We start from the raw sequence: 19,689 nt of genomic DNA, 5'->3' as shown, positions 1-19,689 counted from the left end.
TGAGGGAGCGCTGCACTGTCGGAGGGGCACTACTGAGGGAGCGTTGCACTGTCGGAGGGGCAGTACTGAGGGAGCGCTGCACTGTCGGAGGGGCACTACTGAGGGAGCGTTGCACTGTCGGAGGGGCAGTACTGAGGGAGCGCTGCACTGTCGGAGGGGCACTACTGAGGGAGCGTTGCACTGTCGGAGGGGCAGTACTGAGGGAGCGCTGCACTGTCAGAGGTGCCATCATTCAGATGAGACGTTAAACCGAGGATTCATCTGCTCTCTCAGGTGGATGCAATAGATCCCACGGCACTATTTGAAGAAGAGCAGTGGAGTTCTCACTGGTGTCCTGGACAATGTTTATTCCTCAACCAACCTCACTAAAAAAACAGATTACCTGGTCATTATCACATTGCAGTTTGTGGGAGCTTTCTGTACGCAAATTGGCTGCCGCGTTTCCTACATTACACCGGCACCGGGAGAACGACATTGCTTTTCTTCCAATAGATTTGTAATATTCTGTTTAACATCTGAAAGAAGACATCTCTGACAGTGCAGCGCTCCCTCAGTACTGCCCCTCCGACGGTGCGGCGCTCCCTCAGTACTGCCCCTCCGACAGTGCAGCGCTCCCTCAGTACTGCCCCTCCGACAGTGCAGCGCTCCCTCAGTACTGCCCCTCCGACAGTGCGGCGCTCCCTCAGTACTGCCCCTCCGACAGTGCGGAACTCCCTCAGTACTGCCCCTCCGACAGTGCGGCGCTCCCTCAGTACTGCCCCTCCGACAGTGCGGCACTCCCTCAGTACTGCCCCTCCGACAGTGCGGCACTCCCTCAGTACTGCCCCTCCAACAGTGCGGCACTCCCTCAGTACTGCGCTCCCTCAGTACTGACCCTCCGACAGTGCGGCGCTCCCTCAGTACTGACCCTCCGACAGTGCAGCGCTGTCCTGTACTGCACTGGAATGTCAGCCTGGATTATCGCTACTCCTGAGCCAAGACTGACAAAACTAAGAAAGCAAACAGTACAGTGAAGCTAAGTTTGGAACACCACTTATGTGAACCCACAGTAAGATAAGGGGACAATTGCATCAAAGCGACGAAAGGGAAATTTAGCAAGATGTTGGGACATTCTTCACAGGGTATTCAACAGGAGGAATGGATTTTTGGGCAGTGGATGGATGTTCTAGGAGGGGCCGAATGGATGTTCTAGGAGGGGCTGAATGGCCGTCTCATCTGTCTCTAATGTGTGAGCACCTTCTGCTGAAATTTTAGCCCAACGCTGGTTTCAGTTGATTCATTTCTTTATTTCATCCTCGGGATGTGGGCGTCGCTGGTAAGGCCGGCATTTATTACCCATCCCTAGTTTACAACTGAGTGTCATGCTGGGTCACTTCAGAGAGCAGTTAAGAGCCAACCATGTTGGTGTGAGACTGGAGTCACATATAGGCCCAGTCCGGGTAAGGACGGCAGGTTTCCCTCCCTAAAGGACATTCGTGAACCAGTTTTGTTTTTACGACAATCCGACAGCTTCATGGTCACTTTTACTGAGGCTAACTTTTTATTCCAGATTTCTTTTTAAAACTGAATTCAAATTCTCAAAGTGCCACGGTGGGATTTCAACTCAGATTCTCTAGAATATTGGTCCAGTAACATTGCCGCTACTCTAAGTAGCTGTCTCACAGGTGCAGGAGTGAAACAGTCAGAGAAAAACTCTGGCGAGGTCAGAGTTAGCTTGCCTCAGGCAGGGCAGTGGCTGTTCAGGACTTGCAGCACTCACAGAGAGAGTGCATGTGGGCACTGGGTAAGAAGAGGATCCAGCACAGTCGCAATACCCTCCACAGTTGCACAGCCCGCTGCCACTCAGATGAGATACTGGATGGTGGGTGGCTTCCACGGATCAGTACCTCAGCGAGTGTGAGCTGAACTGAAAAGCAAAAAAGGGGCAATCACACTTCTGGGAGACCCCCAAACAGTCAGAGGGAGAGAGAAGAGCAAATATGTAGGCAAATTTCTGAGATGTGCAAAAACAGGGCAGTAATAGTCGGGGATTTCAACTTCCCTAATATTAACTGAGATAAAATTAGTGTGAAAGGTATAGAGGGAGCAGAATTCTTAAAATGCATTCAGGAGAACTTTTTTAGCCAGTACGTAGCAAGCCCAACGAGAGGGGGGGGGGCGGTTCTGGACCTAGTTTTAGGGAATGAAGCTGGGCAGGTGGAAGGGGTATAGGTGAGAGAGCATATTGGTGGTAATTATCATAATTCGGTTAGATTTAGGGTAGTTATGGAAAAGGACAAGGACAGACCAGGAGTAAAAGTTCTCAATTGGGGAAAAGCTAATTTTACTAAGCTGAGAGGTGATTTAGCCAAAGTGGACTGGAGACAGAAACTTGAAGGTAAATCAGTGTCAGAGCAGTGGGAGGCATTCAAGGAGGAGATAGTGAGGGTTCAGAGCAAGTATGTTCCCTTAAAGAAAAAGGGTGGGACTAACAAACCTAGAGCTCCCTGGATGTCAAAGGGCACACAGGGTAGGATAAGGCAAAAAAGGGAAGCTTATGACAGATACCGAGGGCTCAATACTGCAGAAACCCTAGAGGAGTATAGAAAGTGCAGGGGTGAAATTAAAAAGGAAATTAGGAAAGCAAAGAGAGGGCATGGAAAAATATTGGCAAGTAAAATCAAGGAAAACCCAAAGATGTTTTATAAATACATTAAGAGCAAGAGGATAATTAAAGAAAGAGTAAGGTCTATTAGGGACCATAAAGGTTACCTGTGTGTGGAGGTGGAAGACATGGGTAGGGTTCTTAATGAATACTTTGCATCTGTTTTCACACGAGAGGGACGATGCAGAAATTGCAATCAGGGAGGAGGGGTGTGAAATATTAGATGAAATAAACATAGTGAAAGAGAAAGTATTAAGGGGTTTAGCATCTTTGAAAGTGGATAAATCCCCAGGCCCGGATGAAATGTATCCCAGACTGTTAAGTGGAGTAAGAGAGCAAATAGCAGAGGCCCTGACCATCATTTTCCTCTTTGGCTACAGGTGTGGTGCTGGAGGACTGCTAATGTGGTACCACTGTTTAAAAAGGGAGAAAGGGATAGACCGAGTAATTCCAGGCCAGTCAGCCTAACCTCGGTGGTGGGAAAATTATTGGAAAAAATTCTGAGGGACAGGATAAATCTTCATTTAGGAAGACACAGATTAATCAGGGACAGTCAGCATGGATTTGTTAAGGGGAGGTCGTGTCTGACTAACTTGATTGAATTTTTTCAGGAGGTAACAAGGAGGGTCGATGAGGGTAGTGTGTTTGATGTAGTCTATATGGATTTTAGCAAGGCTTTTGACAAGGTCCCACATGGCAGACTGGTCAGAAAGGTAAAAGCCCATGGGATCCAAGGGAGAGTGGCAAGTTGGATCCAAAATTGGCTCAGAGGCAGGAAGCAGAGGGTAATGGTCGACGGATGTTTTTGTGACTAGAAGGCTGTTTCCAGTGGGGTTCCGCGGGGCTCAGTACTGGGTCCTTTGCTTTTTGTGGTATAAATCAATGATTTGGACTTGATTGTAGGAAGTATGATTAAGAAGTTTGCAGATGATACAAACATTGGCCATGTGGTTGATAATGAAGAAGAAAGCTGTAGACTGCAGGAAGATATCAATGGACTGGTCAGGTGGGCAGAAGTGGCAAATGGAATTCAATCTGGAGAAGTGTGAGGTAATGCATTTGGGGAGGGCTAACAAGGAAAGGGAATACACATTAAATGTTAGGACACTGAGTAGTGTAGAGGAACAGAGGGACCTTGGAGTGCATGTCCACAGATCCCTGAAGGTAGCAGGACAGGTAGATAAGGTGGTTAAGAAGGCATACGGAATGCTTGCCTTTATTAGAATTAGGCATAGAATTTAAGAGCAGGGAGGTCAAAAAAAAATTGAGGCCGACACTCCTTTGTGGTACTGAGGGAGTGCTGCACTGTCAGAAGTGCCGTCTTTCGGGTGAGACATTAAACCGAGGCCCCGCATGCTCTCTCAGGCGGACATAAAAGATGCCATGGCGCTATTTCGAAGAAGAGCAAGGGAGTTAACCCCGCTGGCCTGGCCAATATTTATCCCCCCCAATCAACATCATTAAAACAGATTATCTGGTCGTTACCACACTGTTGTTTGTGGGAGCTTGCTGTGTGCAAATTGGCTTTTGCATCTCCTACGTTTCAACAGTGACTACTTCATTGGCTGTAATGCACTTTGGGATGCGCGGTGGTCGTGAAAGGCGCTATGTAAATGCAAGTCTTTTTGTTCTTTCACGGCTGTCAGAGTCTGATTGTTGAGTTGGGATTCGCACACAGACAAACAGGAGCTCAGGACGGGACAATGAGTGCGAAACAAAAAAACAACGATCCATCTGTAGGCACCTGACTCGTTGCCAGGAGCCACTGTTAGCAACGGCCAGCCGAGTCCAGCTCAGGACATGCCTCAGAAACTACGGAATTCAGGATTCCCTGTGGGAAACGGAGTATAGCACGGGAGCGGGGAGACCTGCTTCCCATCTTCTGCTCGTCTCTCAACAAGTGAGCTGTGACCTACTGCCGAGAACCCTGTTTAAAAATGTCAACCGTTTGCTCGCAAACTCCTCCAGGGAGGTGGGGGGGGGGGGGGGCGGGGGGAGGTATTAGTCAAGGCTGGAGGATTGGAGTGTCACACAGTTTCTCTAGTTTCTCCTCATAACTCAAGCCTCTCATCCCTGATATCACCTTAGTGACTCTGTTCAGTACCCGCTCCAAGGTCACACATGTGCTACCATGTGTCCCCACATAACAACAGTCAATGAACCTCAAAGTAAATCACTGTATGTGAAGCTCCTTCAGATATCGTGAGGAGACATGAAGTGTTATATAAATGCAAGCTCTTTATCGAGACTCTTATTGATAGATTTACAGCACAGGAGGTCATTTAACAACAACTTGTATTTATATAGCGCCTTTAACATAGTAAAACATCCCAAGGCATATTTTAAGACAAAGAATTTGACACCGAGCCACATAAGGATAAATTAGGGCGGGTGACCAAAAGCTTGGTCAAAGAAGTAGGTTTTAAGGAGCGTCTTAAAGGAGGAAAGAGAGGTAGCGAGGCGGAAAAGTTTAGGCAGGGAATTCCAGAGCTTAGGGCCCAGGCAACAGAAGGCACGGCCACCAAAGGTTGAGCGATTATAATCAGGGATGCTCAAGAGGGCAGAATTAGAGGGCCCATCGATCTGTGCCAGCTCGGTGCTAGGCCAATCCAAGACTAATCCTACTACCCCACTCTCTCCTCCAGCCCTGTATCTTCCCGCTTTGAATATTTATCCAGCTTTCCTTTTATAAGAAGCGATGGTCTCTGCCTCACCCACTCCCTGTGGCAAAGCATTCCAAACTCCAACAACCCTCCATGTGGAGGAATTTCCCCGAACCCCTCTCCTCACTCTGTGACAATTTTAAACTGTTGTCCCCTCATCACTGACTCTGCAGCCAGAGGAAATAGTCTTTCCCTATTCACATTACCCATGCCCCAATATAGTCCCTCACCTTTCCCTTCAGGGCTGGAGTCTACATATGTAACTGGTAAAATAGATAAGGGAGAACCAGTGGATGTGGTGTATTTGGACTTTCAGAAGGCTTTCGATAACGTCCCACATAAGAGATTAGCGTGCAAAATTAAGGCACATGGGATTGGGGGCAAGGTATTGACTTGGATAGAGCACTGGTTGGCAGGCAGAAGGCAGAGAGTTGGAATAAACGGGTCATTTTCCGAGTGGCAGGCAGTGACTAGTGGGGTACCGCAGGGATCGGTCCTGGGACCCCAGCTGTTCACAATATATATTAATGATCTAGACAAGGGAATTGGATGTAATATCTCCAAATTTGCAGTCGACACAAAGCTGGGTGGGAGGGTAAGCTGTGAGGAGGATGTCGAGAAACTCCAGTACGATTTGGACAGGTTGGGTGATTGGGCAGAAACATGGCAAATGCACTATAATGTGGATAAATGTGAGGTTATCCACTTTGGTGGCAAAAACAGGAAGGCAGATTATTATTTGAATGGCAATAGATTGGGAGAAGGGGAAGTGCAGAGAGACCTGGGTGTCCTTGTGCACCAGTCGCTGAAGGTAAGCATGCAGGTGCAGCAGGCGGTTAAGGAGGCAAATGGTATGTTGGCCTTCGTAGCAAGAGGGTTCGAGTACAGGAACAAGGATGTCTTGCTACAGTTGTACAGGGCCTTGGTGAGGCCGCACCTTGAGTATTGTGTGCAGTTTTGGTCGCCTTACCTGAGGAAGGACGTTCTTGCCATGGAAGGAGTGCAGCGAAGATTCACCAGGCTGATACCTGGGATGGCAGGAATGACGTACGAGGAGAGATTGTGTCGATTGGGCTTATACTCACTGGAGTTTAGAAGATTGAGAGGGGATCTCATCGAAACCTATAAAATTCTGTCAGGCCTGGACAGACTAGATGCAGGAAGGGTGTTTATGATGGCCGGGGAGTCCAGAACCAGGGGTCATAGTCTAAGGATAAGGGGTAAGCCATTTAGGACTGAAATGAGGAGGAATTTCTTCACCCAGAGAGTGGTGAACCTGTGGAATTCTCTGCCAGAGAGGGCGGTGGAGGCCAGTTCATTAAATATATTCAAAAAGGAGTTGGATATATTTCTTAAGGCTAAAGGGATCAAGGGATATGGGGAGAAGGGGGGGAGATAAAAGAAATGTTCTAGTGGTAGGGGATAGTATCGTTAGGGGGATAGATAGAGTTCTTTGCAGCCGAGAGCGAGAGTCCCGAAGGCTGTGTTGCCTGCCCGGTGCCAGGGTTAAGGACATCTCCTCTGGGCTGGAGAGAAACTTGGAGTGGGAGGGGGAGGATCCAATTGTCGTGGTCCATGTTGGTACCAACGACATAGATAGGACAAAGAAGGAGGCTCTGCTGAGGGAGTTTGAGCAGTTAGGGGCCAAATTAAAAAGCAGAACCACAAGGGTAATAATCTCTGGATTACTACCTGAGCCACGTGCAAATTTGGCTAGAGTAAATAAAATTAGAGAGTTAAATGCGTGGCTCAAAGCCTGGTGTGGGAGAAATGGGTTTTGCTTCCTGGGACACTGGCATCAGTACTGGGACGGGAGAGAGCTGTTCCGTTGGGACGGACTTCACTTGGCCAGTGCTGGGACTAGAATCCTGGCGAATCGAATAACGAGGGCTGTAGAGAGGGCTTTAAACTAATTAGTGGGGGGAGGTTTTAAGAGAGCGAAAAATAAAAATGACAGCGGAGAAGGCAATAGAGCAAGGTAGCAGTGGGGGAATTAAAAACCAGAGCGTGTCAGGAAGGGACAGAATGTATAATGATAAAGGTAAAGTAGTAAAAGCAGGAATAAATTGTCAGAAAACATATTTGAAAGTTCTTTATCTGAATGCTCGCAGCATTCGTAACAAAATTGACGAGTTGACGGTACAAATAACTACACATGGGTATGATCTGGTGGCCATTACGGAAACATAGCTGCAGGATAATCATGACTGGGAACTAAACATACAAGGGTATTTGACAATTAGGAAGGACAGACAAGAAGGAAAGGGGGGTGGGGTTGCTATGTTCATCAAGGATGGAATCACTGCAATAGTCAGAAATGATATTGGGTCAAAGGATCAGGATAGTGAAATAGTTTGGGTGGAGATAAGGAGTAAGAAGGGGAAAAAGTCACTAGTGGGCGTAGTCTATAGGCCTCCTAACAGTTGCAACTCTGTTGATCGGAGTATAAATCAGGAAATAGTTGGGGCTTGTAATAAGGGAACAGCTATAATCATGGGGGATTTTAACTTTCATATTGACTGGACTAATCAAATTGGGCATGGCAGCCTTGAGGAAGAGTTCATAGAGTGTATTAGGGACGGGTTCCTTGAGCAGTATGTAACTGAACCAACCAGGGGACAGGCAATCTTAGATTTGGTCCTGTGTAATGAAACAGGATTTATAAAAAATGTCCTAGTAAAGGATCCCCTTGGAATGAGTGACCATAATATGGTTGAATTCCAAATTCAGTTTGAGGGTGAGAGAGTTGGATCTCAAACCAGCATACTGAGCTTAAATAAAGGAGACTATGAAGGTATGAGAGTAGAATTGACTAAAGTGGACTGGGAAAACAGATTAAAGTGTAAGACGGTACAAGAGCAGTGGTCTACATTCAAGGAGATATTTCACATCTTTCAAGATAAATATATTCCACTGAGGAAAAAGGGGAGTAAAAGAAAAGACAGCCATCCGTGGCTTAGTAAAGTAATAAAGGATAGTATCCGACTGAAAACAAGGGCATATAAAGTAGCCAAATCTAGTGGGAGGATAGAAGATTGGGAAGCATTTAAAAGCCAGCAAACAATAACTAAAAGATTAATTAAGAAAGGGAAGATAGTTTATGAAAGTAAACTAGCAAAAAATATAAAAACAGATAGCAAGAGTTTCTACAGCTATATAAAAAGAAAAAGGGTGGCTAAGGTGAACGTTGGTCCCTTAGAGGATGGGACCGGAAAACTAGTGGTGGGGAACATGGAGATGGCAAAGACGCTGAACAAATATTTTGTATCAGTCTTTATAGTAGAGGACACTAAAAATATCCCAACACTGGACAAACAGGGGGCAATGGGGGGGGGGGGGGAGGAGCTAAAGACGATTAAAATCACTAAGGAGATGGTACTCAGTAAAATAATGGGACTTAAGGCGGATAAATCCCCCGGACCTGATGGCCTACATCCTAGGGTCTTGAGAGAAGTGGCGGTAGGGATTGTGGATGCATTGGTGATTATTTTCCAGAACTCCCTGGACTCAGGAAAGGTCCCGGCAGATTGGAAAACTGCTAATGTAACACCCTTATTTAAGAAGGGAAGTAGACAAAAAGCTGGAAACTATAGACCAGTTAGCCTAACATCTGTGGTTGGCAAAATGTTGGAGTCCATTATTAAGGAAACAGTAACAGAGCATTTGGATAAACATAATTTAATAGGACAGAGTCAGCATGGTTTTATGAAGGGGAAGTCATGTTTGACAAATTTGCTCGAATTCTTTGAGGATGTAACATACAGGGTGGATAAAGGGGAACCAGTGGGTGTGGTGTATTTGGACTTCCAAAAGGCATTTGACAAGGTTCCACACAAAAGATTACTGATCAAGATAAGAAATCACGGGATTGGGGGTAATATACTGGCATGGGTGGAAGATTGGCTATCTAACAGAAAACAAAGAGTTGGGATAAATGGTTCGTTCTCAGGCTGGCAATCAGTAACTAGTGGTGTTCCGCAGGGGTCAGTGCTGGGACCCCAACTCTTTACAATCTACATTAACGATTTGGAGGAAGGGACCGAGTGTAACATATCCAAGTTTGCCGACGATACAAAGATGGGAGGGAAAGCAGTGAGTGAGGACATAAAAAACCTGCAAAAGGACATAGACAGGCTAAGTGAGTGGGCAGAGATTTGTCAGATGCAATATAATGTTGGAAAGTGTGAGATTATGCACTTTGGCAGAAAAAAATCAAAGAGCAAGTTATTATCTAAATGGAGAGAAACTGCAAAGTGCTACAGTACAAAGGGATCTGGGGGTCCTGGTGCATGAAACACAGAAGGTTAGTATGCAGGTGCAGCAGGTGATCAGGAAGGCCAATGGAATTTTGGCTTTTATTGCAAGGGGGATGGAGTATAAAAACAGGGAAGTCTTGCTGCAGTTATACAGGGTATTGGTGAGGCCACACCTGGAATACTGCGTGCAGTTTTGGTTTCCATATTTAAGAAAAGATATACTTGCTCTCGAGGCAGTTCAGAGAAGGTTCACTCGGTTGATTCCGGGGATGAGGGGGTTGACGTATGAGGAAAGGTTGAGTAGGTTGGGACTCTACTCATTGGAGTTCAGAAGAATGAGAGGCGATCTTATCGAAACATATAAGATTGTGAGGGGGCTTGATTGGGTGGATGCGGGGAGGATGTTTCCACTGATGGGTGAGACTAGAACTAGGGGGCATAGTCCAAGAATAAGGGGCTGCCCTTTCAAAACTGAGATGAGGAGAAACTTCTTCACTCAGAGGGTAGTAAATCTATGGAATTTGCTACCCCAGAGAGCTGTGGAAGCTGCAACATTAAATAAATTTAAAATGGAGATAGACAGTTTCCTAGCTGATAAAGGAATTAGGGGTTACGGGGAGAGGGCAGGGAAGTGGACGTGAGTCTAGGTTCGGATCAGCCATGATCCTATTGAATGGCGGAGCAGGCCCGAGGGGCCGTATGGCCTACTCCTGCTCCTACTTCTTATGTTCTTATGTTAAGGCAGGGACAGGGTACTGAATTTGGATGATCAGCCATGATCTCATTGAATGGCAGAGCAGGCTCGAAGGGCCTACTCCTGCTCCTATCTTCTATGTTTCTATAAGAACATAAAAAATAGGAGCAGGAGTCGGCCATTTGGCCCCTCGAGTCTGTTCCGCCATTCAATAAGATCATGGCTGATCTTCTACCTCATCTCCACTTTCCTGCACTATCCCCATATCCCTTGATTCCCTTAATATCCAAAAATCTATCGCTCTCTGTCTTGAATATACTCAATGACTGAGCCTCCACTGCCCTCTGGGGTAGAGAATTCCAAAGATTCACCACCCTCTGAGTGAAGAAATTTCTCCTCATCTCAGTCCTAAATGGCCGACCCCTTATTCTGAGACTGTGACCCCTGGTTCTAAATTCCCCAGCCAGGGGAATCACCCTCCCTGCATCTACCTTGTCAAGCCCTGTAAGAATTTTATATGTTTCACTGAGATCACCTCTCATTCTTCTAAACTCTAGAGAATATAGGCCTAGTCTACTCAGTCTCTCCTCATAGGACAATCCCCCCATCCCAGGAACCAGTCTGGTGAACCTTCGTTGCACTCCCTCTATGGCAAGTATATCCTTCCTTAGGTAAGGAGACCAAAACTGTCCACAATACTCCAGGTGTGGTCTCACCAGGTCTGTGCACCAATTATCTATAAAACCTTTTTCAAAAAATATTTTGTTATGCAGGATACCTCCCGATGTGACTGAGGACAGAAACATTTCAAATCCCACCCAACTTGTGGCTTTCAATTATCCCTAATGGGGGTTGGACAGAAAAGCTAGAATCGAGTCTTTCTTACCCAAGGCAGCGACAGCATACAGACAATTCACGATGCTGAAGTTGTCGAACTTGGAGCAGTCGCTCACAATAGAGTCGCAAAGCGTCTGGAAGTCCTCCAGCTCCAACATCTGGCTGTGGTACGTCTCCCCGGAGGCCCCTCCCGGCAGCTGCTGCAGGACCTGTCCAATCTTCTGCAGGGCGATCGGGTAATGGTTGTAGGAGATCTTTCCGGGGTTCTGCGTCACCCAGCGCAGCACCTCGCCCACGGTCCGCGAGCGGTCAATCAGCCGCTTCATGGTGAAGAACGTGTCGTAGCTCATCTTCTCGTGTATGAAGTTCCAGGTTTTCTTCTTGGCGCGATGGTGGTGGTGATGGTGATGATGCGGCTTGTGCCCATTGTGCCTCCCCAGGTACAGGTGAGGGAAGTGCTCCGGATAGGCGGCCCATGCGTTGTGTGGCTTGCAGGCATGGTAACGGGCCGCGTACATCCTTGGCGGGCAGGCGGCAGCTGGGCGGCAGGCCAGGCGGAAGAAACGGAGAAAGCAAGTAAGGCCGAGATGAGTCAGTCCGTCTAATATCTCACTCTCACTCCCCGGCAGCAGAGACCTGAAGCAGCGCAGAGGCAACCTTTGCATCTTAGGCACCGCTCACCTCGAGGGAGTGTGGAGAACAGCAGAAACCTGGGAGAGAGCAGATCAGACCACTCAGAGCAGCAAAGCATGACATTTGACATCATAACGTGCACCTGAATTAACTTAAACTTCACCAATGTCGCCCACAACCCAACAACAACTAAAAGAAACCGAACTCCGCACAGGCTGGAGCCGACACAGAGAGGATCAGAGTCCTTGGGATGAGATACCCTCAGTAAAAGCCAGCCAATCGTCGGACTAACACGAGTCGCCTCGGAGTCAGAGACTGGAGCACAAAATATGGCTGACACGCCCAGTGCAGCACTGAGGGAGTGCTGCAGTGTCGGAGGTGCCGCCTTTATACACACACACACACACAACCCCCCCCCACCCCCCCACCCCCGCTGGAACTGAGCGACTCTCTCTCGTCCAGGGGTCGAGAATGGCACACCAGAGGGAGTTTTATACTATATTGGAATTCCCCATACTCAGTTCTCCCTTTTTCCTTTCTCTGAATTTTCTCAGCTACACCCGAGGGATCGGCCTGGCTGTTTCTCACTCTCCTTCCCCCACACCAAATCTCAACTACTCCGTGTGGCCAAGTCCCTGAACTCTGCCCTCTGCATCGCCTCCCCCAACAATGCAGAAACATCATGAGATCAGTAAAGGGTAATGGACCAATTGAAAGAAAGTCTGTACCCCAGTGTTATACAGTGACAGACCTGTACCCACCAGTACTGTACCCCAGTGTTATACAGTGACAGACCTGTACCCACCAGTACTGTACCCCAGTGTTATACAGTGACAGACCTGTACCCCCCAGTACTGTACCCGTGTTATACAGTGACAGACCTGTACCCACCAGTACTGTACCCCAGTGTTATACAGCAACAGACCTGTACCCACCAGTACTGTACCCCAGTGTTATACAGTGACAGACCTGTACCCACCAGTACTGTACCCGTGTTATAGTGACAGACCCGTACCCACCAGTACTGTACACCAGTGTTATACAGTGACAGACCTGTACCCACCAGTACTGTACACCAGTGTTATACAGTGACAGACCTGTACCCACCAGTACTGTACCCCAGTGTTAGTGACAGACCTGTACCCACCAGTACTGTACCCCAGTGTTATACTGTGACAGACCTGTACCCACCAGTACTGTACCCCAGTGTTATAGTGACAGACCTGTACCCACCAGTACTGTACACCAGTGTTATACAGTGACAGACCTGTACCCACCAGTACTGTACCCCAGTGCTATACTGTGACAGACCTGTACCCACCAGTACTGTACCCCAGTGTTATACTGTGACAGACCTGTACCCACCAGTACTGTACCCCAGTGTTAGTGACAGACCTGTACCCACCAGTACTGTACCCGAGTGTTATACAGCGACAGACCTGTACCCACCAGTACTGTACCCCAGTGTTATACAGCGGCAGACCTGTACCCACCAGTACTGTACACCAGTGTTATAGTGACAGACCTGTACCCACCAGTACTGTACCCCAGTGTTAGTGACAGACCTGTACCCACCAGTACTGTACCCGAGTGTTATACAGCGAGAGACCTGTACCCACCAGTACTGTACCCCAGTGTTATACAGTGACAGACCTGTACCCACCAGTACTGTACCCCAGTGTTATACAGCGACAGACCTCTACCCACCAGTACTGTACCCCAGTGTTAGTGACAGACCTGTACCCACCAGTACTGTACCCCAGTGTTATACAGCGACAGACCTGTACCCACCAGTACTGTACCCCAGTGTTATGACAGACCTGTACCCACCAGTACTGTACCCGTGTTACACAGTGACAGACCTGTACCCACCAGTACTGTACCCCAGTGTTATACAGTGACAGACCTGTACCCACCAGTACTGTACCCGTGTTATACAGTGACAGACCTGTACCCACCAGTACTGTACCCGTGTTATACAGCAACAGACCTGTACCCACCAGTACTGTACCCCAGTGTTATACAGTGACAGACCTGTACCCACCAGTACTGTACCCCAGTGTTATACAGTGACAGACCTGTACCCACCAGTACTGTACCCCAGTGTTATACAGTGACAGACCAATACCCACCAGTACTGTACCCCAGTGTTATACAGTGACAGACCTGTACCCACCAGTACTGTACCCCAGTGTTATACAGCGACAGACCTGTACCCACCAGTACTGTACCCGTGTTATACAGTGACAGTCCTGTACCCACCAGTACTGTACCCCAGTGTTATACAGTGACAGACCTGTATCCACCAGTACTGTACCCGTTATACAGTGACAGACCTGTACCCACCAGTACTGTACCCGTGTTATAGTGACAGACTGTACCCACCAGTACTGTACCCGTGTTATACAGTGACAGACCTGTACCCACCAGTACTGTACCCCAGTGTTATAGTGACAGACCTGTACCCACCAGTACTGTACACCAGTGTTATACAGCGACAGACCTGTACCCACCAGTACTGTACCCGTGTTACAGTGGGAGATATTGATAGAAACATCTGTAAGTTACACATTTGATATTTTTATAATAAATCTCTTGTTAAATATCCTTGACACCCCATTGGCGATTGCATTTATAATCAAATATTCACTTGATGTCCTAATTTATATTCCAACACAAAGTTAGAGATATAAATGTTTTTTAATCATATCTAGTGCGGGATGTCTGTCGGAGTTGTATCAGGTGCAATGTAAATTATATAAAGAACATTATATTGCTGAGAGAACATCTGTGAATAAGTGGATTTAATTTATACATTAACCTTGAGATATAAATTATGTTTGATAATAGTAAAATATAATTTATACAGTTCGATATTAAATGAAGGCAGATTTATTATATTTGAACCTACTTTATTATATTAATATATAAAGTATTAATATATTAATTTACTGATGTGAATACTTTATTCCCCAGGTTCTCTCTCTCTCTCCCCGTGTCTCTCTCCCCTCTCCCCTCTCTCTCTCTCTCTCCCCGGGTCTCTCTCTCTCTCTCTCTCCCCGGGTCTCTCTCTCTCTCCGGTCTCTCTCTCTCTCTCTCCCTCCCTCTCCCCCGGTCTCTCCCTCCCTCTCCCCCGGTCTCTCCCTCCCTCTCCCCCGCTCTCTCTCTCCCTCTCCCCCGGTCTCTCTCTCTCTCCCCGGGCCTCTGTCAAATTCAAATGCAAATGCTTTATTGGCATGAAAGTTTACAGAGAACCATATTGCCAAAGCTTACATAGCAAAAAGGTATTTTCAAACATTCTGTAGGTGTCAATCGATTTGACATTTGTTGTTTACATACAATATTACTTTTAAACAATATTAATTTTAAACAGTCTTTGTACTTCATTTGGTACGTTCAATATTAATTTTAAACAGTCTTAATTTTAAACAGTCCTCAGGTTGTGACATGTCTCTCTCTCTCTCCGGGTCTCTCTCTCCCCGGGTCTCTCTCTCTCTCTCTCTCTCCCGGGCCTCTCTCTCTCTCCCCGGGCCTCTCTCTCTCTCCCCGGCCTCTCTCTCTCTCTCTCTCTCTCTCTCTCCCCGGGTCTCTCTCTCTCTCTCCCCGGGTCTCTCTCTCTCTCTCTCTCTCTCCCCGGGTCTCTCTCTCTCTCTCCGGGTCTCTCTCTCTCTCTCTCTCTCCCCGGGCCTCTCTCTCTCTCTCTCTCCCCGGGCCTCTCTCTCTCCGTCTCTCTCTCCCCCCGGGCCTCTCTCTCTCTCCCCCCGGGCCTCTCTCTCTCTCTCTCTCCCCGGCTCTCTCTCCCTCCCTCTCTCTCTCTCCCTCCCTCTCTCCCCGGGTCTCTCTCTCTCTCTCCCCGGGTCTCTCTCCCTCTCTCTCCCCGGGTCTCTCTCCCCGGGTCTCTCTCCCTCTCTCCCTCTCCCCGGGTCTCTCTCTCTCCCTCCCTCTCCCCGGGCCTCTCTCTCTCTCTCTCTCTCTCTCCCTCTCCCCGGGCCTCTCTCTCTCTCTCTCTCTCTCCCTCTCCCCAGGCCTCTCTCTCTCTCTCCCCGGGCCTCTCTCTCTCTCTCCCTCCCTCTCCCCGGGCCTCTCTCTCTCTCTCCCTCCCTCTCCCCGGGCCTCTCTCTCCCTCCCTCTCCCCGGGCCTCTCTCTCCCTCCCTCTCCCCGGGCCTCTCCCTCCCTCTCCCCGGGCCTCTCCCTCCCTCTCCCCGGGCCTCTCTCTCTCTCTCCCTCCCTCTCCCCCGGTCTCTCTCTCTCTCTCTCCCTCCCTCCCTCTCCCCCGGTCTCTCTCTCTCTCTCCCTCTCTCTCTCCCTCCCTCTCCCCGGGCCTCTCTCTCTCTCCCTCCCTCTCCCCCGGTCTCTCTCTCTCTCTCTCCCTCTCTCTCCCCGGGTCTCTCTCTCCCTCTCTCTCCCCGGGCCTCTCTCTCTCTCTCTCTCCCCGGCCTCTCTCTCTCTCTCCCTCCCTCTCCCCGGGCCTCTCTCTCTCTCTCTCTCCCCGGGCCTCTCTCTCTCCCTCTCCCCGGGCCTCTCTCTCTCTCTCCCTCCCTCTCCCCGGGCCTCTCTCTCTCCCTCCCTCTCCCTCTCTCTCTCTCCCCGGGCCTCTCTCTCTCCCTCCCTCTCCCCGGGCCTCTCTCTCTCCCTCCCTCTCCCCGGGCCTCTCTCTCTCTCTCCCTCCCTCCCTCTCCCCGGGCCTCTCTCTCTCTCTCCCTCCCTCTCCCCCGGTCTCTCTCTCCCTCCTCTCCCCCGGTCTCTCTCTCCTCCCTCTCCCCCGGTCTCTCTCTCCCTCCCTCTCCCCCGGTCTCTCTCTCCCTCCCTCTCCCCGGGCCTCTCCCTCCCTCTCCCCGGGCCTCTCTCTCTCTCTCTCCCTCCCTCTCCCCCGGTCTCTCTCTCTCTCTCTCCCTCCCTCTCCCCCGGTCTCTCTCTCTCTCTCTCCCTCCCTCTCCCCCGGTCTCTCTCTCTCTCTCTCCCTCCCTCTCCCCCGGTCTCTCTCTCTCTCTCTCCCTCCCTCTCCCCCGGTCTCTCTCTCTCTCTCCCTCCCTCTCCCCGGGCCTCCCTCTCTCTCTCCCTCCCTCCCTCTCTCTCCCCGGGCCTCTCTCTCTCTCTCCCTCCCTCCCTCTCCCCGGGCCTCTCTCTCTCTCTCCCTCCCTCTCCCCCGGTCTCTCTCTCTCTCTCCCTCTCTCTCCCCGGGTCTCTCTCTCCCTCTCTCTCCCCGGCCTCTCTCTCTCTCTCTCCCCGGGCCTCTCTCTCTCTCTCCCTCCCTCTCCCCGGGCCTCTCTCTCTCTCTCTCCCCGGGCCTCTCTCTCTCCGGGCCTCTCTCTCTCTCTCCCTCCCTCTCCCCGGCCTCTCTCTCTCCCTCCCTCTCCCTCTCCCTCCCTCTCCCTCCCCGGGCCTCTCCCTCTCCCTCCCTCTCCCTCTCTCTCTCTCCCCGGGCCTCTCTCTCTCCCTCCCTCTCCCCGGGCCTCTCTCTCTCTCTCCCTCCCTCTCCCCGGGCCTCTCTCTCTCTCCCTCCCTCTCCCCGGGCCTCTCTCTCTCTCTCCCTCCCTCTCCCCCGGTCTCTCTCCCCGGGTCTCTCTCTCCCTCTCTCTCCCCGGGCCTCTCTCTCTCTCTCCCCGGGCCTCTCTCTCTCCCCGGGCCTCCCCGGGCCTCTCTCTCTCCCCGGGCCTCTCCCTCCCTCTCTCTCTCTCTCTCTCCCCGGGCCTCTCTCTCTCCCTCTCCCCGGGCCTCTCTCTCTCTCTCCCTCCCTCTCCCCCGGTCTCTCTCTCTCTCTCTCCCTCCCTCTCCCCGGGCCTCTCTCTCTCCCTCCCTCTCTCTCCCCGGGCCCCTCTCTCTCCCTCCCTCTCTCTCTCCCCGGGCCTCTCTCTCTCCCTCTCCCCGGGCCTCTCTCTCTCCTCCCTCCCTCTCCCGGGCCTCTCTCTCTCTCTCCCTCCCTCTCCCCGGGCCTCTCTCTCTCTCTCCCTCCCTCCTCCCGGGTCTCTCTCTCTCCCTCCCTCTCCCCGGGCCTCTCTCTCTCTCTCCCTCCCTCTCCCCGGGTCTCTCTCTCTCCCTCCCTCTCCCCGGGTCTCTCTCTCTCCCTCCCTCTCCCCCGGTCTCTCTCTCTCCCTCCCTCTCCCCGGTCTCTCTCTCTCCCTCCCTCTCCCCCGGTCTCTCTCTCTCCCTCCCTCTCCCCCGGTCTCTCTCTCTCCCTCCCTCTCCCCCGGTCTCTCTCTCTCCCTCCCTCTCCCCCGGTCTCTCTCTCTCCCTCCCTCTCCCCCGGTCTCTCTCTCTCCCTCCCTCTCCCCCGGTCTCTCTCTCTCCCTCCCTCTCCCCCGGTCTCTCTCTCTCCCTCCCTCTCCCCCGGTCTCTCTCTCTCCCTCCCTCTCCCCCGGTCTCTCTCTCTCCCTCCCTCTCCCCGGTCTCTCTCTCTCTCCCCCCGGCCTACTCTCCTGGCGCCGCGCTGCTCTCCTGTATCTGGGCTCCGAGGCCCGGCTCTCCCGCAGGCCGCGGCTCCCACCCCGGCCCGGCCGCACACTCACATTGTCCGGGAGGCCCCACTGGCCCGGCTCAGGCCGCGGGCTCTGCTGCTCCTGCTCCGGGACCGCTCCGCCCGCCCGCCGGCTCCGGGACCGGCCGCCAACCGCGCGCGCTCCCGCCGGGACTGCGCGCGCGCGCTCCTCGCCGCGCGCTCCCCTCGCCGCCCCCAGCGCGCAGCCGCGCCCAACCGTCACCCGTCCCGCCTCAGAGGGGCCGGAGTGAGGGAGCGCCGCACTGTCGGAGGGGCGGCACTGAGGGGGCGCCGCATTGTCGGAGGGGCGGCACTGAGGGAGCGCCGCGCTGTCGGAGGGGCGGCACTGAGGGGGCGCCGCACTGTCGGAGGGGCGGCACTGAGGGGGCGCCGCATTGTCGGAGGGGCGGCACTGAGGGGAGCGCCGCGCTGTCGGAGGGGCGGCACTGAGGGGGGCGCCGCGCTGTCGGAGGGGCGGCACTGAGGGAGCGCCGCGCTGTCGGAGGGGCGGCACTGAGGGGGCGCCGCGCTGTCGGAGGGGCGGCACTGAGGGGGCGCCGCGCTGTCGGAGGGGCGGCACTGAGGGGGCGCCGCGCTGTCGGAGGGGCGGCACTGAGGGGGCGCCGCGCTGTCGGAGGGGCGGCACTGAGGGGGCGCCGCAACGTCGGAGGGGCGGCACTGAGGGGGCGCCGCAACGTCGGAGGGGCGGCACTGAGGGGGCGCCGCAACGTCGGAGGGGCAGTACGGAACATAGGAAAATAATTGGAGCAGGAGTGGGCCATTCAGCCCTTCGAGCCTGCTCCGCCATTCAATAAGATCATGGCTGATCTTCTACCTCAACTCCACGTTCCTGAACTATCCCATATCCCTTGATTCCCTTAATATTCAAAAATCTATCGATCTCTGTCTTGTGTATACTCAACGACTGAGCCTCCACAGCCCTCTGGGCTAGAGAATTCCACAGGTCCACCACCCTCTGAGTGAAGAAATTTCTCCTCATCTGAGTCCTAAATGGCCGACCTCTTATTCTGAGACTGTGACCCCTGGTTCTAGACTCCGCAGCCAGGGGAGACATCCTCCCTGCATCTACCCTGTCAAGCCCTGTAAGAATTTTATGTTTCAATGAGATCACCTCTCATTCTTCTAAATATAGGCCTAGTCTACTCAATCTCTCCTGATAGGACAATCCCCCCATCCCAGGAACCAGTCTGGTGATCCTTCGTTGCACTCCCTCTGTGGAAAGTATATTCTTCCTTAGGTGGTTCGCCTTGGTGGTTCGAATCACCTCTCCTACTTAGTTCTAGGTGACAGGAATTACGGTGAACAGGATTGGAACACAGACAAGCTTTTCGGACTCAACCGTACGGTGTTTAATAAGGTTAACACACACACCCGCCTCCAGTACGTCAAATGGCTGGTGCCATAAAACAAACAGTACAACAATACAACTTGGCCCGTCAAACAGGCCCCTGTCTCGTATTAAGAC

At 51.5% G+C, this 19,689-nt stretch overlaps 1 protein-coding gene across 2 annotated transcripts in view; it reads right to left on the bottom strand.

Moving 5' to 3' along the window:
- fastk (Fas-activated serine/threonine kinase) overlaps positions 1 to 18,386 on the bottom strand; it is a 48,833-nt gene extending 30,447 nt beyond the window's left edge. For both annotated transcript variants that reach the window (XM_085992171.1, XM_085992172.1), the window contains exons 1-2: positions 18,235 to 18,386; positions 11,144 to 11,804 (exon numbers count right to left, since the gene is read on the bottom strand). In XM_085992171.1, coding sequence (XP_085848297.1) covers positions 11,144 to 11,759 — 616 coding nt within the window. In that variant the 5' untranslated portion in view covers positions 11,760 to 11,804; positions 18,235 to 18,386. The remainder of the gene's footprint in view (positions 1 to 11,143; positions 11,805 to 18,234) is intronic.
- Positions 18,387 to 19,689: the final 1,303 nt, after the last annotated feature.

This window comes from Somniosus microcephalus, chromosome 7, assembly GCF_052327205.1.
Source record: "Somniosus microcephalus isolate GS21.2 chromosome 7, FLI_Smic_1.0, whole genome shotgun sequence".
Lineage (NCBI taxonomy): Eukaryota > Metazoa > Chordata > Chondrichthyes > Squaliformes > Somniosidae > Somniosus > Somniosus microcephalus.
Note: the sequence above shows the minus strand (reverse complement) of the source record. Positions and strands in the feature narration are given on the sequence as shown.